The sequence below is a fragment of the Cyprinus carpio genome, chromosome A23 (genome assembly GCF_018340385.1).
Source record: "Cyprinus carpio isolate SPL01 chromosome A23, ASM1834038v1, whole genome shotgun sequence".
NCBI classification, from domain to species: Eukaryota; Metazoa; Chordata; class Actinopteri; order Cypriniformes; family Cyprinidae; genus Cyprinus; species Cyprinus carpio.
Genome location: NC_056594.1, coordinates 18007562 through 18025287, shown reverse-complemented (window position 1 = coordinate 18025287; position 17726 = coordinate 18007562). Strand labels below are relative to the sequence as shown.

At 36.2% G+C, this 17726-nt stretch overlaps 2 protein-coding genes across 3 annotated transcripts; one reads left to right on the top strand and one right to left on the bottom strand.

Annotated features, from left to right (window-relative positions):
- Positions 1–965: 965 nt before the first annotated feature.
- Positions 966–9520, bottom strand: LOC109063784 (cyclin-T1-like). Of its 2 annotated transcripts, XM_042713528.1 has the most exons (9): positions 9252–9518; positions 8368–8449; positions 8128–8256; positions 7156–7216; positions 5869–5931; positions 5706–5751; positions 5330–5493; positions 5010–5080; positions 966–4629 (listed from the first exon to the last, which is right to left on the bottom strand). In XM_042713528.1, the coding sequence occupies exons 1-9, from the start codon at positions 9419–9421 to the stop codon at positions 3382–3384; spliced, it is 2034 nt and encodes a 677-aa protein (XP_042569462.1). In that variant the 5' UTR covers positions 9422–9518; the 3' UTR covers positions 966–3381. The 2 variants fall into 2 exon arrangements, with proteins under 2 accessions (XP_042569462.1, XP_018936347.1); XM_019080802.2 differs by having other exon boundaries at positions 5706–5931; positions 9252–9520.
- A 1127-nt stretch (positions 9521–10647) lies between these two features.
- Positions 10648–12162, top strand: tmem18 (transmembrane protein 18). Its single transcript, XM_019080801.2, has 5 exons — positions 10648–10832; positions 11005–11122; positions 11352–11406; positions 11489–11582; positions 11697–12162. The coding sequence occupies exons 1-5, from the start codon at positions 10740–10742 to the stop codon at positions 11790–11792; spliced, it is 456 nt and encodes a 151-aa protein (XP_018936346.1). The 5' UTR covers positions 10648–10739; the 3' UTR covers positions 11793–12162.
- Positions 12163–17726: the final 5564 nt, after the last annotated feature.

The window sequence follows — 17726 nt, the reverse complement described above, 5'->3', positions numbered from 1 at the left end:
TATTAATAATACTATTTGATTAAACTAATTTGTTAATTGGCCTGACCAGTCATGCATGTGGAGTTTGTCGAGTCTGATTTTTACTTAAAATATCCAAAAAAAACCCATAGATGTTAAAAAAAGATAAATAAAAAAGGAAACACACACACACAAAAGATTAAAACGTATATAATAGTTCTAGACTTTAGTGCTGCAAACAACCATGGAAGAACCCTTTTTTATAAGAGTATAAAATGATTGATTTGACATCTTGAAGCTTATTTTTTAGGGTATCTTTGAGGGTCACATTGAGATTACAAACTCTTTTCCAAGCTGAGCTTATTTTAATGAGGAACGGAGTTAGAGAATGCTTACATGTGATATCAGTGGACCTGCATGTGGCTGAACATCTGATGCTTTTATAACAGATTTGTTTCTTAATTGGGTTAGTGGCCATAAGCATCTTAAGCTTTTTTTTGCCACATCTGAACATTTTTAATACCCTAACAAATGCAATAGACTGTTTTGAGTTGCGATTTAAATACAATGTTATATGCAAATGAAGGAACATTGTGTCGGATTTACTGTAGATGGCTGGTACAGTATCACAGTCATGCGAGATCAAGGATGACTTATGTAAATATCTTTTTAATTTTCAAAAATATTTGCACAATGCAAAAAAAAAAAAGGGGGAAAAAAAGAGAAAATCTTAATGGTACATTACTTTTTCTTCATTATCTTTATGCTTTACTATTTTCATCTTGATTTTGGGGTGAAATCTGAATTATGACAACTATAATGTTCCATATAAAGGCGTCAATAAAACAATAAGTTACACATTACGGATAGACAAAAATGCCTGGAATGGAAAGTTAATCAGGATTACAGCAGCTCTTGTGACTTTTTGTTTTCCCCAGATTTTTGCCTTTTTAACACTCTAAAAAAAAAAAAATCAGATTTTCAGAATAGTGTTCTAAATAGCCACATTTAACGTTTCTTGTTTATCTTTATTCCAGCACTGAATTCAAAGGCAAACCATGAAGATGTTGACATCAGGTGGAAGCAAAACTGGTCAATTTGTTGTATAAAAATCTGTGAATTTACTGCAAGAAGCATGAGTAGAACGTCTGTCACATTATTACAATTTACACTGCAATCGGTATAAGAAAAACAGCCACAAGTATGTTTCTCATAAAACATTATTGTACGTCAACCACATTTATCAAAAGGAACCAAGTTCACAAAAATGCAAACCTTAACTTCTGACAAGAAACACCCCAACAATTCAATTCAAAACCTGAGAGTTCATGTGGTACCACTAAAACACAGAAAACAGTATATACATTTGATAAAATGCTATATTCTTGAGACGGAGATACATAGAAAATACAGTGGTGACATGAATTGCATTAGACCCACAGAACGCCTTCTCTTCAGTCTTACTGAACCAAACTAGAAACCGGCAAACACAAAGCTAAAACATGATGGTAAACCTTCAAATTCTACTTAGGAACAATAACAGAAACATGGACAGGAAATGAGGAGTGCATCATATAGGGAATATATGCCAAAACTGTGAAAACAGATCTTTTATAGCTTATAGTGTTTCATTATATTTCACAATGTTCCTGAAATGTTCCTCAACATCAACAGGCACGATCAGGAAAACAATAAAAGGACGGCAGAATCACTGCTAGCATCTCATCAAAGGAACTATAAAGTAAAATTTACTCTGACAGTAGATACTCAATTTCATGCTTCCACTTTTTTGTCTGTAAATTGATCAATGAAAGTCATGCCATTAATTCAGAGGACAGTTAGAGAAGTAATCTGCATTATTAACTGCATACAAAAACATGATCAAGCAAGATATGAATATGGAGACAATCTTGTTAAAGGTACAAACTGACTGGCTCAAAACATTCAAGTTCCCACCAGTTTTAATTTCATGAATCAGGATCGGATGGCTTATTGTCATTCCTAAACACACACACACAAAAGACCTTGATACAATTACAAGGTTAAACAAAAATGGAGGTATTACAAAAAATAAACATGAGCGGTCAGCATTCTCTGCATTTGCTCTACAAGTGTTGATCTGAGTGTTCAAATGCTAACAGACCTTACAAGAGACGGCATATTTAAAGAGACAGTCATCCAAAAATGAAGATATTTTAGGGTCTAAACAACATCAAACACCATAGACTTTCATATTATATGGACAAAATACATTTTGAGGAAGTCATACAGGTTTGGAAAAACATTATGGTGAGCAAATAACAGAATTTAAATTTTGGTGGAAAGATGCTTCATTTGGACTGTATTTTTACCCATCACAGATTGATTTTCACTCAAGTTTAAAAGGCCATTTATGAGTCAGTTACATTATAAAATGATGAATAGCCTGTATCTACCTTTTGTGTTGCTGGGAAAAAACTAAACAAAAACAGAAATAAAAAAATAAAAACGAGTACAAGCTGGACATACTGTTGTGTATAGTGTATCATATATGAGCGTGATATTCTACAACCATTTAAAACAATGACTGCATCTGACTCAAATCTAGAATCGTAGGTCTAGACATACTTTCCTGAAATTAGGCATATTCTTGTTTCTTTTTTTTCTTTGAAAAATGTAAAAATAGTAAATTTTTAGTCATTTACAGAATCAATACAAAATCAACACCACAAATATTTACCAAACAAAATCAAAACATTACTTCAGTGACTATTCATATGTTGAAAACATACATTTTGATGCAAATATTGGGGATTTTGTATGTCCATTCTCAAAAGATACATGACATATCAAGTAAATACAGACTGGGAAGCAGGTTACAACAGTATAAAAATAAATCCAGATATCGTCTGACGCATTCAAGCAACGACTGCTAATAACTATGGTTTTAAAAGGCTAATAATAAATACCATACTCGATAAAAAAGACATATATTGTTAACAAGACTTAAATCCATACATTAAACAAAAACATTTTCCTTTTTGCATTCAGTTACACTTTTTTTTAAAGAGGACAATGGCTCCCTCTCATTCAGTAATACATTTACCCTTAATTCCATTTTACTTTTCTGTTAGCGCTGATATAAAACTGAGCAACATCAAAAATAGTATGTACAATATTTTTTTCAATAAATAACATTTTTGCTTTTTTTTTTGCAATATTTTGTTCTATTTTAACATTATTGCCACAGATGGGTGTTGTGAACACACTTGCTCACACAAAACGCAAGACAACATGAGGGCAAAGATTCACCAGGTACTTTTTTTGCCTTACATTACTCTGCTGTCAAACTCAGTATCACTAAGTTAGATGCACAAAAGGAACCCAGGATTCCCAAGACGACTGATTTGATCAGTGTATGTGGACAGAGGAGTGGAAAGGGTATTATTTGGGCAGTGGGGGCAGAGGTGGAGGTGGTTCTGAGGGTAAAGGTGGTGCTTGGGTTCCTCCACGAGCGCTACTGCTATACCGATACTCTCCATACTGAGAGCGATAGTCAAAGATCTGAGGTTGTGCTGGCTGCACCCCCTGCGCACTGAGCAGCGAGTTCAACATGTCAAACGTGTCCTGGTACTCGTTGGACTGGCTGCCTGTATTGTGGCCGTTCGTGTCGGCTTTGTCCAACTTGGAGTGTGAATAGTTTCCCTGATGGTGCGAGAGGCTCAGCGAGGGAAGGATGTCGGACCCCTGACCCATTGCGTGGGAGGGCGCTCCAGGAAGTGTCGGCAACTGAAACGAGTTTCTGGACGATTTGCTGACTTTCGAGGGATGGGTGCCAGAAGAAGGATCTGGCGGGTGGGTCCTTTTCCGGGACAAGGATGACGAAGAACTTGTTCGCATAGAGTCACCTGAGACCTTTTTGCTACTTCCTGAAGAGCTGGCAGAACTTGAGTGTTTTTGTGCTGAGGATGAGGAAGAGCCAGTGGTGGAAGAGGAGGAGTGGTGGTGGTGGTGGTGATGATGATGGTGATGGTGGTTGGACCGCTCTCGGTGCTTCTCGCGACTTTTCCCGTCTTCTCCGGACCCGCTACGCCTTTCTGGAACCCGAATCCGCACTTTAATATCCGGCTCGGATCCTCGACTGCTGCTACTGCTGCTGTTCCCACTGCTGCTTGATTGGCCTGGCACTGGGAAGCGCATTTTTATGGAACTACGTTCCGTTCGCTCGTCCAGTGGGATCTTTAGGACGATAGGTGAAGGGTTGTTTTGGTCTGAGGAACTAGAGCTGGACTGCTGGTGGTGATGGTGCTTCTCCTTCCTCTGCTGGCTCATGAGGGCCTGGGCGGCAGTGGCGTATCCCTGTTTCACACTAGCCTCCATGTTCACCAAATTCCGCTTCTGCGCCGCCAGCTCGTCTGCGTGCTTCACCCGATACTCATTCAGAGACATCTTAGCAGGTGCGTGAAGCTCATTGGTTGTGGGCTGCTCCTTGGCAGGAGGCTGCCAGTGTTGGGCTGAGGGAGCAGCGCTGTGGTCGTCAGCCGAGTCCATGGAGGAACCGGAGGGTGGGGCGGAGAGGCTCATCAGCCCGGCCAATGTAGTGTCGGACGATGCCATGGAGATCATGTTCAAAATGGCTTCTGACTGATCACCATCTTGCACTTTTGATTTCCTGGCAGTTTGACCTGCAGCCTGAGTCACAACAAACCAGAAAATAAATTATGAAGATGAAATTTGTATGATCAAAACAGACTACTGAATGAAAGTTGTTTTTTTTTTTGGAAAGAAATTAAAGATTCTATTCAGCAGAAACGCATTAAATAAATCAAAAGAGACATTTATTATAAAAGATTTCTATTTCAAATAAATGACGCTCTTTTAAACTTTCTATTTATAAAAATGTATTTAAAAAATCTTATCAACCCCAGCACGTGGGTAAAAATATCCACTTGGGTTGATATCTAATGCAATTAAATTTATATATTTTAAGTTTTCTTAGGTGGCCAAATACTTTGTGAGCCCACTGTATTTGTAGTTATCTAGATATAGAAAATGAAGGCAATCTGACTTACTTTCCAGTTTCTGATGCGTTTTAAGCGGCTGGGCGTCTTCTCCAAGATCTGCAGGAAATCGTGAGTGAGCTCTGTGAAATCATTATCAAAATATTTAGGACTTGAGGAAAACATATTACTCGAAAACTTCATTTAAAAAGCTACATAGTTTCTTTTCCTGGTAAGACCCAAAAATGTATTCCAAAGTGACAATGCAGTAAACTGAACTTAATAAACAATGAAACAAACATCATATCCTAATCTAAATATCTAGTATTAAACTTTCCCTCTATTTGATAGACAATTGCCATTTCAAAAGAAAATCACTTGCAAAGACGTACCATCCAACAGTTCAAGGGTCACAGTGGGGTCAACATACTCCCACCAGTGTTTGCCGTCTGTGGAAACTGGAATCTCCCAGTTGGACCATTTGCAAGCCAGATGTATACAAACACAAGCTACGATGGGCGGGCTGTACTGAAGGCAGAATGTAGTCAAGTGGAGACTGCAGAGCATGAGAACAAACAAAAAACCATTTAACAATATTATTACACTACAGTAATAAATATACTAGTATTCTAAAGTAAGGCCTTTACTTCAAAAATAAGTGTTAATTTTAGCTTTTGTAATCTAATTTGTAGAAAAAATGTAGCCTTTGATAAACTGATCAAGCCAGATTACAATTCTGGTAGTTCACGCATCTGAACATCAACATACCTGTTTGTTGCCATGAAATATGAGGTTTGAGCCAAATCCTTACTCGCTGGAACAACAAAGGGAAGCTCATAATCAAGACGTGAAATCTTTGAGCTTGGTGAGCTAGAAGTATCCATAACTGAGCAATACGAAGCACAGTTTATAGTGAGCAGGTGGTTCTCACCTCGCACAAGCTGGGTACACTTGACAACATGTGTGTGGGGATGATCAATGGTGATCTCAAAAGCTGCAAGGAAGAAAGCAGATGAGAGAGGGACTTTTAGTTTTTGATTTAAACAATAATGACTCTTCAGACGTGAAGCCTCCACACACAATTTACGCGATGAGTGAGTGAATCACAAACATGGGTCTTCCTGTACTTGACTGGTGAAATATCTTTGAGCTCCAAGCAAGTGGCCTGTAGGGCGATTTGGTTATAGTCAAAAATTTCAAAACAAATGACCATTATGAGCACTGGAAGAGAATTTTCCAAACTGGAGGATAATATGTCAGTATAGTATGACAGCAGTTGATACCATTACCATCTCCTGATTTAATATGCTGTAAAACTATTATGCTTATTGCACACCTAAAAAAAAAAAAAAAAAAAAAAAAAAGTAGATATTCACAGAAACAATTTCATAACAATGAGAGAGATTTGAAGACTAAATGCCACTGAAGATAAAACAGTGTTTCGGAGAGTCTTATGAAGGCAAATTTAAAACATTTTAAGACCAACTAAAGACAATTTTAAGAAAATTGAAAGGATTAAAAAAAATAACATGGCCTTTAATGTAAAAGTCTTGTGTTAACTGCTTCAGAGTTTTAAAAAAATCAATAGATCTCCATTTAAATTTATTTTACAAAAAACAAAATGCTTGGATAGCTCTGCTTCCGACCAGTAGAATATGAAAATAAATTTTTGCTGTACCTTCCAATATTTGTTTTTGCAGGGCATGCAACATTTAATGCCATGACTTATGAATCTAAGACTTTCTGCTTCAATGTAAGACCATTTTTGTGGAAGGGTGAATCACAACTTTTTAAGACACGCAGAAACACTGTAAAACAGTTTTAGTTGACTGAGTCAACTAAATATACATTAAAAGATAAATTATGATTTAAACAGATTGAGGTTGGTACTTGGTACTGATACTGCAGAAAAAAATTGCACTGTTACAGTTTTTTATTTAATACCAGAAGTTTTGACATTTCCAGTGGACTCAAGATATACTAAGATTGACAAATACAAAATTGATAGCACTGTGAAACCACACACAGGAAAGGTGCATTGCCAGATTGACATGGAAATAAAAATGAAAACGGTTTCAGTAGTATGTCTCTTAAAGAAGAGCTTATAATAGTCCTGTCGACTCCTGGGAATTAGCAGTGAATGAGAGTAAATGTGGTTATTCGGTGCATCTCTCTAGTATGGTGATTCACTGACCCATTCTTGCCCTTCCAAACTTACCCAGGGTCTGGAGTATAATGCTCTCAAGAATGACCAGGTCTTGGGCTTGTTGCAGGTATGTCTGAGATTGAGAGGACAGGCAGGTTACTCACATGGTCTCTTGGTCATGACTACATGCTCACTCGTTCTGATCAAATTATTATGACCCTCTTTTTGCACCAAGCCAATCACCTTATCATACAAGCTATGCCCTTTCAATTCATTTATAGTTAGTGAAGACTAACACAACAGATCAAGACTGAAGAAAGTTTACACACATCCAACCTAAGAGGAAAAAAATGAGATCAATTCAGCAGAAAATATAGAAATGTGTGGATTACACAACCTGTTCAAAAGAAAAGCAATGTTATGGTTGATGCTGTGGTTCAGCTGCTTGTGATTTAATTTGATATTTTAGATTAGTTGATACAAATATTGATCTGATATCAGTTATAAAGTGAGAGTGAAGAATGCATTAATGTTTTTCACAAAAAAAAAAAAAAAAAAAAAAAAAAAAACTGAAAACCCACTATTCATTGAGGACATTGGAAAATGAACTATTTCTTTATGGAATTATTCCTTTCATTTACTCTCCCTCATGTCAATTCAGACCTGTATGACTTCAGTGGAAGATAAAAGAAGATATATGAGAAATATCTCAGTGGAAGATAAAAGAAGATATATGAGAAATATCTCCATGGTAACCCGTTTGATTACCTAAATGAATGTCTCAAAATATCTTTTATGTTCCACAAAAGTAACATTATACAGGTTTGAAATGAAATGAGAGAGTAAATGACGAAAGATTTTTTTTTTTTTAGGTGAACTATACCTTTAAGAAATATTGAACTCAAAAAAGAAAGAAATAAAAAAGTAAAATATGGTCAAGAAGGACTTGTATTCTAATAAGTTCCATTTTAACAAAGTACGTGGAACCAGTGGCTCTCACATATGGTTTGAAGGCCATGTCACATAGATACTATCATTACTTACATCACTCCTGGTGTCTGGTGACGGGTCCTGAGGATTGAGACACGCATGGGTCACCTTAATCACATGCTCTAGCTTGCGGGGCTGTTCTTCCACTTTCGCGGCTAAAAAGAGAGCTGCAGGAGCAATCACCTGTGCGGCACACGACAGAATGAGACAGGTTAGAGTCCTGTCCAATGCAGCCAATTGTTTTTAATGTTGGTTTTTTTAAAAAAAAAGCTTGTGGAAGAATAAAGGACATACATTCCGGTGGAAGCGAGTGAAGGACTGGATCATGTAGAACCGATGCATATACACAATGGCAGTGTTAATTGTAAGTTGAGACCTAATAGTTCAAAGTTAAGGATTGTAACACACTAAAAGCATTTAAGAAAAACAGCACAACTGCTCAACTCAGGATTTCAAAAGGATCGTAACTAGTATCGATATTTAAGAGAGCATGTCCAGCCAAAATTTCTTGAGCAATATTCTGGGCTCGTCAATCACAGATTCATATTTTCATTAAACTAATTAGAGGCACTATCATTTAGACACATTAGCACCATTATTCAAATGTAAAAGTGAAAGCACTTGCTCCTACCAAAAGAACAACAATTCAACTACTTTCTTTTAATCTATGTAACATCATTAACCTAAAATAAAACAGAATAACTCATATTCTCCTTCCTATTACTAACGTTACTCTATCAACGTTACTGTATTAGACTTCTCTCCAGCAGGGCGAGTCAAGATATGTTTAAATAATACTAACGGATATATGTTTGGAATTGCATAAATATCATATAAATATAACCCTAAAGTGTAAACAAATGGTATAATGAAGAAAATTGTGGAAAATGGAGAGTGGGAATGGCAGTGACACCGGCTGCGCTATTGTTCAGTAGGAAAGCTAGGCCCTGCGGCCTAAACTAAGCCAAAAAAAAAAAAAAATCACAAAACGGGGACATAAATCTTTTATTCCGTTCGCCTTAATCCACAAGTTTCACAACAGAAAAGGCGTGTTTACTGGTAGAGCTGTTTCAGGTGATTATAACGCTGAAACTCAACAGCACACACGCCGCCCGAGCCGGCGTCAGTCTCCTCAGAGCCGCTGCCGAGAACGACGCCTCACAAACTGAAAAAGATACACGTTGAGCCGCTGTCCCATGTCCTGCAGCAGGTTAGCGGCTTGCTGTCGGTACGAGAGCTCTTTGTCGGGATCAAGTCCCGCTCGGCGAGATGGGCTGTTTTCGATTTGTTCGCGCGTGAAGTACCATTTATTGTTATTTAGCGAAAGCGAAGGGAACGAAGCCGCCATTACTGAGAAGGACAATGTTTTAAAATCTCACTGCGTCACAGGAAGCGCGTCATCGGCGGCTGGAATGCGACTGCGGTGTCGTTCGACCTTAACCCGTTCAGAACTGAAGTGTGTTCCACGGACACAAAATTATCTTTATTTCTTCTCCAAATGCATCCATAAATTACAATTAATCATTTTTGTTGACAAATAATTTTATTTAACTCTAAAGATACCCAGATATAAGGATATGTTATTTCAAGAAATGTAAATTATACATAAATACAACATAAATTATACATTAATTGTACATAAATTGTTTTTTTTTAACAAATTAAATGCTTTTCTTAAAAAAAAAAAACATAATTAACAAACCACCGAGCACACAACTTTGAAACGAATCAAATATTAAAATAATAGAATATCAAACACAAAAAGTCATTCACAAAATTATTTTTAATCTTTTGTTTTATGTACCAAAAATATTATAAGATGCCATTCAATTTACAATCAACTTATTCAACGTTATAAAAGGAGCATGGGCACCAAAGTCCCTTTAAGACTAGTATTTTCTAATTTTAGCTGGGTTTGAGCTTTTAAAAACGAGTGAATCATAAAAGAATAAAATAAATTGAAATATAAATAATAAATAAATCATAAAAATATCAGCACAGTCGCAAAATAATTGATTATAACTTTCCAAACACACACACACACACACACACACACACACACACACACACACGCACATACAACATTCATATCAATATGTACAAAATTATTACGAATAGAAATATTATAATAAATTATATTTACAATAAATTATATTTTTTATATAATACAATATCCCAGCCTTTTATTCTTCATTTCTGATAGGGAGTTTGGATAATGTATCAGATTTATTGAAATATATACAAATATATCAGCTGCATTAAAATTTTCTTTGACATTTAATTGTACCATTTGCTGTAACTGTTTATGTGTGATAATCATACATTCTTGCCGTTTAATTTTTGTAAGTAGGTTGAGTATCACAATGTCGTCCAGCCTCGTTATACATGTGACTTTTCCATTGCTACACATTTTCTTTAAGTTATTAGTCGCAATTTTGTTCCTTTTAACCCGAAGCGGGTATTTAAAACATTCTATTTTTATTTCAAACCCACTCTTAAAATTTAGTATAAGTAATAATGATATGAAACAACAATAACCTTGCTCTTCAGCATTAACTAATGTCGCCCTCCATTGGTGACCCTAGAGAGAAAGACCGTGACGCACGCGGAAGTGTTTATGTTGCGCGTGCTTTAGCTGCTAATACAGTGGCGTGCAGTCTCATAAAATGACCGAGTCCAAAGCTAAAAATACCAGCGCCATTCCAATCGATGGATACAGCAATGTTCGCATCACATCATTATGGAGCTTTCTACAGTCTGTAAGTTTACAGCAACATTACATTCTCTTTTTTATGGTTCACATAAGGCTAATCCAGAGATTCTTGGGTATTTTTCAGTAACGTTACAAACGAGGCCACTTGGATTAAGTAAAGAAAATGTATTTTTTGTACCTAAGAAGAACTAGTAATAATCTTGTGAACTGGTTTCCAGGTTGACTGGTCTGAACCCTGGCTGATGGGTCTGCTGGCCTTTCACGTCTTGTGTTTTGCTTTCACCATTCTGTCCTGCAAATGCTACCGCCTACAGATCTGTCATTTTCTCTTGATGGGTGAGTTTTTGCATAAAAAAAAAAAAAAAAAAAAAAAATTTTTCTAAATTATAATTGTATATGCATTTGTTATACATAAATACAAAAAAAAAAAATTCTATCAGGGTAAATGTATAAAATTTGTAATAGAAAAACAAAGCATTAATTTTCTGAGAAGAATACATTACATTAATTATAGTAAACGTGTTAATTATAGATTTATCAGATGACAGTATTTCATCTTTTGCAGTTGCAATGGTTTACAGTGCAGAATACCTGAACGAGCTGGCAGCAATGAATTGGAGGTGATTATATCCCCACCATAACCCCCTGTTATGACTTTATGTCTATTTTGTCATACTTAATGTGACTGCATTTTGTTTTTAGGTCTTTTTCAAAGTTCCAATACTTTGATTCAAAAGGAATGTTCATATCACTAGTATACTCTGTCCCACTCTTGCTCAACGCTGTTATTATTGTGGTAAGTTTTTCCTTTTAGAATAGTCTTCTTTATATGTAATACTAAAATATGTATTTCATCTGATTCATTTTACAGAGTATGTTAATATTTCGCCTTTGATTCTTTGTGTTTTAGGCTGTGTGGGTGTGGAGGACCTTCTCAACCATGACAGAATTGAAGATACTGCAGTTAAAAAGAAAGGCAGCCAGAGAGAACAAGAAAATGCAATAGAAGACATGGACAGTATGAGCTCCATTTCATAATGTGCAGTGGTGGAGGGCAGATATAGAGAAAGAAAAGACTGCTTAGTACAGGGTGATCATTAGAAAATATGTGGTGTGAGGGTTCTTAAGTGTTGTTTCCGGTTGCTGATGGACGATTACTCTACCTGCTAACAGATACTCCATGGAACGTGATTTTATCAAATCTGTTGGAAAAAGCCATCAGCTGTATTATGCAACTGCTATGTGTACATATTGACCATTCCAGAGCTCAATATCGTTTATTTGTCTGTTGAATGGATAAAAACCTGTTTTTGAGTATCGAACATGTAAATTGTGTATTTATGCCAATAAATTGAATGTTGTTGTTGTTTTATAGATATCATTGTGAATTTCTTTCCATATTACATCAGACTGAGATGCACAACTCCATAAATCTAAGACAAAGTTTTGGGATTTTTATTTTGATTTATTATGTGTAAATGTAATATGAAGATTAAAGGAATAGTTAACCCAAAAATGTATCTTTGCTAAAAATCTACTCACCTTCAGACTTTCCAAGATGTAGAAGATTTTGTTTCTTCATCGGAACAGATATGAAGAAATTTAGCATTATATCACTTGCTCACCAGTGGATGCTCTGCAGTGAATGGGTGCCGTCAGAATGAGAGTCCAAACAGCTGATAAAAACATCACAATAATCCAAAAGTAATCCAAATGACTCCCGTCCATCAATTAATATCTTGTGCTAAATTGCATGTTTGTAAGAAAGAAGTTCGTCATTAATGCATTTTAACTTCAGATCATTGCTTTCAGCTAAAATACAAGTCCATAATCCATAATAATGCATTCTCCAGTGAAAAAGTCAATCTCCTGTTGTATGTTAATTGATGGACGAGTTGAGTGTGTTACTTGTGTGTGGATTATTGTGATGTTTTTATCAGTTGTTTGGACTCTCATTCTGACGGCACCCATTCACTGCAGAGGATTCATCGGTGAGCAAGTGTTCGAATGCTACTTTCCTCCAAATCTGTTCCAATGAAGAAACAAACTCATCTTGCAAAGCCTGCGGATGAGTACATTTTCAACAAAATTTCATTTGTCAACTATTCCTTTAATATTTTAATGTTAACACTTATAGATTTAAAAAGTTGACTTTCACACAAATTATTACGCATATAATATCATTTGCAATGAAAAAAAGTATTAAATTAGTAAAAAGGAAAAGAAGATTTTTTTTTAAACCAAATATCTTTCTTTAACCAGTAGAGGGGGCAGTACACCAATTCCCCAGGGTTTCGTGTAGTCCATAAATGTTGCAATGCACCCTATATGGTCAGAGTCACATGCATGCGTGCATAATTGGACTATTATAAGTAGCTTTGAAGTGCTCAGGATTATACAATTCACTGAAGTGATGCTCAAAATCATCTGGCCTCAAGAGGATTTTGATTTTTTGATCTGCAATGATGGTGATTTAGATTGCGACTATCAGGTATCATGCTGGCCAAATGGGTGCCCTAAACAGGATTGTATTGTGGTGCCCCCTTCCTCAAATATTATGAATAAAAAAGAAAAAAAAGAAAAGAAAAGAAAAACTACTATATGGGTAAAAATAGAACATTACTTAAATAAAAAAGTAAATAAATTAATTAAAAAAATGTATTGTTTACAAATTACAATTGTAGCTCTCGACAGTTACCTATGGCTATGACTTCATTAATACAGTTATGTAATTGATTTTATAGTCTCAAGCATTTAGAAATAATGCAAAAGAAAATTAAGCAGTTTTACTATGATAACACCATGGTTTATTTTGTTAAGAGTTGTGATGTCCACATGTTTTTTGTCAAAGAAATTATAGAGGCTGTCATCTATAGCAAAAGTTTTACTTTGGGGAAGTCGTGGCCTCCTAACACTAAGGTTGTGTTTTTTTTTTTTTAAGTTTTGTTTTGTGGAAGTCGTGGCCTCCTGCCACTGGTGTGTGTTCACGGTGTGTGTGTTCACTGCTGTGTGTGTGCACTTTGGATGGATTAAATGCAGAGCATGAATTCTGAGTATGGCTCACCATACTTGGCTGTATTTCATGTCACGTCAAAAAGCTGGCCAAAAATGAAAGATTAAGTGAATATTTGAATTAAATATTTGGCTAGTAGCCTAAACAAGGGTTTGATCCTCCTGTAAGTGTAACAGCAGCAATTACCAGGCCTTTGGCTCTCTTTGCAGGTATTTGTAATAACCTAAAACCAACAGTGGCAAAACTTCAAAGTCACTACCGTCCTCCCGAGCCCGTAAAATGAAATCATATTTCACAGGATTACTGACTTTTCATTCTTCACTCCCTTTTTGTCTCTCTACGGGAAAGTGAAAGGAGCCGAAATCCAGCTGCGGATTCCAAAATGTATTCTGTTTCATATCGGTGTGATGTGTGATGTTACATGATATCTTTTTCTGGAAAGTTGTAATGCTAACATTCCTCCTCAAGGGTCTTGAGATTGAATGTTCATATGTGTCATTGTGAGTTAGCAGTGCCGGTGAAGCCAGGCTTTGGCCCAGCATTTCTGCTCTGTGTGAGATTTCATTTGGTCTTCATGCCAATTCTATAGTCAAACCAAGAGAACCATGTTACACAGGAACCATCTGAAACAGGTGCTTTGTGCTTTCTTGGAAAGCGTTCTGCTTTCTGCAAAGGCCTGTTTTCTGTACACGTAAGAGGATGATAAATGAGTTTTAAGAGGATGATAAATGAGTTTTAGGATGTCCAAGGATTTGTGGTTTTCTGACACAAGTGAAACCTCCTGTTGCTTTGTTTAGAACATTCTTTCATTTCGATACCTTCATGGTACGAAAATGAGCCAAAATGATTAAATCAACAAGATATTAGTCTTCAAACATCATTGACAGGGGCGTCGGAGTGGGGGTAAAACCAGTACTGATTACCAGGGCCCCAAAGGAAGAGAGGGCCCTTGAAAAGTCTGGAATATATTTTATTTAACCTGGATATTTTCATGGGGGCCCATCAGGACTGCCTATGCATAGGGCCCGGGATCTTGTGCAACGCCCCTGATCATTGAGGAGCTATGTTTACCAGAAAACAAGAGAAAAAAAACATTACGATAAAAACGATAAAACAATAAAAGTCTGACAATCTGACATTAAAAAATGAATAATAACATTTAGGTGTAATGTATATGTTCTATTGTAATGTACAACTATGTTCTTTATTGTATGCTTCATTCAAACATGGTGATGATACTAAATCTTCTTGGAGGGCGCATGCTGGTGCAGCGACCAGCAGCGTGGTTAGCGTTTAGTGTACTGGCGTTTTTTATGTTATGTTATGTTTTTTTTTTTTTATGTTGTTTTTATGCTTTTTATGAATTTGTATTTGTTTTGGTTTATTGTGCTGGGGTTTGTTTTGTTTTTGTTATGTTAGAGTTTATTTTATTTTTGTTAAGGCCTGCATTTGAACAGGATTTACTACTACAGAGAACTGTTGTTGTTGTGGGAGAATAATCTCTAGCCGGTGAATCCACCTGTGGACCTCTTCTTCCCAGATCTGAGTGCATTCGCTGATGGAATCAACTCTAAAGCACACTTTAACGGATCGAGTCAGCGACCGAGGAAGCGAGGGAGAAGAGGTGGGGTACGTGAAAGATTGAGAAAGAGACCGGTGTCTCGAATACCGCTTCCATCTGTTATATTAGCAAATGTTCGGTCTTTACGTAAAAATAATTGAGGAACTGCACGCACATGTTCGTTTTCAACACGAAATCAGAGACAGTTGTTTGCTTGCAAAGGACATTGAGATGCTCACGGTATCCCTCCGGCCTCATTATCTGCCTAGAGAGTTTCCCCAAATATTTGTGTCTGTGGTGTACATTCACCCAAAGGCGAACGTGAACTTGGCTATAGTGTATATTGAGAAGAGCGTTATGAAACATCAGTCACTATCCCCGGATGCTCAGATCTTTATCATGGGCGATTTTAATAATTGTAAATTGGAAAAATCTGTTAAGAGCATGTATGGGTATGTCACGTGTCCAACCAGGTATAAAAAGACATTGGACCAATGCTATGGCTCTATTAAGGGAGCATACAAAGCTTATCTATTACCTCCTCTGAGTTTGTCAGATCAAAATTGTATTCAAGTCAAGTCAAGTCAAGTCTGCTTTATTGTTAATTCTTCCACATGTACAGTACATACATACAGAGAATCGAAATTGCGTTACTCTCACCCCCGGTGCATACAGATAACACTAACAGTAGAGCCTAAAAAATCTAGATCAAATATAAAATATAAGATAAAACTATACAATAAGGGAATGTAAAAAAAAGACAGACATAATAGAAAAAAATAAAATAAAAATAAGGTTAAATAAAAGCAGCGCAAGGCACATGGCAGATAGAGTGCAAACCATTGAACAAACAGTGCAGATAAAAAGATTTTTAGTGCATAAAAAATAGCTTATTCAGTCTGATTAAAGTGACAAAGGGCTCAAGAGCAGTTATTTTATTTAAACTTATTATTAAACTTAAACATATTCATCTAATCCCATGTTATACTACGGATCTGAAGAGAGGAAAAGTTAAAACAAAAACTGTGAAATCTTGGACTGATGATGCTATTGAGAGTTTACAAGGATGTTTTGACTGTACCATATGGAATGTTTTTATGGATTCATCTGCTGATATTGATGAGCTTAATGATGTGGTTAGTTATTGGGTAACTTATTGTGTTGACTTTGTCATTCCTGAAAAAAGGTTGTGAAGATATACCCAAACAGTAATCCATGGGTGAGCACCAATCTTAAGGGTATGCTAATTAAGAAAATACATTGCTTTTCAATGAGGGGATTTGCTTGAAGTTAAAAATGTCCAGAAATTAATTAGACAAGAAATTAGGAGGGCAAAAATACGATATAATGAAAAAGAGGTAATTAAATTAAGAACAAACTGTATGGGCTCAGTATGGGATGGTCTTAAACTAATGACGGGCTTAAATAGTGGATGTAGAAAACAAGTGAAAGTACCCGGTTATGAGTTAGATAGTGTCCTTGCAGAGGATTTTAATACATTTTAAGCTCGATTTGAAGAGCTGAACGGTGACATAGAACATGAGTTTTATAACTCCTCTCAAGAGGGAAGTTCACTTGTTTCCTTTAGTGTAGAAAATGTAGTCAATCTTTTTAAACAATGCAAAAATAAAGTGAGTCCTGGTCCAGATGGAATAAGTGGTAGAGTCCTGAAACAATGTGCTGAAGAATTGGGTCCTATTTTTACTTATATCTTTAATTGGTCTTTTGAGGTTCAGTATGTACCAAAACTTTGGAAAGAGTCTATTATTACTCCAGTTGCAAAAAATAATTGTCCTAAAGGCTTGACAGATTATAGACTGGTTTCATTGACCTCGCTTATAATGAAGGTATTTGAGAAATTAGTAAAGGAGGTACTATTGGAACGAACTACAGTCGTGGCCAAAAGTTTTGAGAATTACATAAATATTGGAAATTGGAAAATTTGCTGCTTAAGTTTTTATAATAGCAATTTGCATTGACTCCAGAATGTTATGAAGAGTGATCAGATGAATTGCATAGTCCTTCTTTGCCATGAAAATTAACTTAATCCCAAAAAAACCTTTCCACTGCATTTCATTGCTGTCATTAAAGGACCTGCTGAGATCATTTCAGTAATCATCTTGTTAACTCAGGTGAGAATGTTGACGAGCACAAGGCTGGAGATCATTATGTCAGGCTGATTGGGTTAGAATGGCAGACTTGACATGTTAAAAGGAGGCTGATGCTTGAAATCATTGTTCTTCCATTGTTAACCATGGTGACCTCCAAAGAAACGCGTGCAGCCATCATTGCGTTGCATAAAAATGGATTCACAGGCAAGGATATTGTGGCTACTAAGATTGCACCTAAATCTACAATTTATAGGT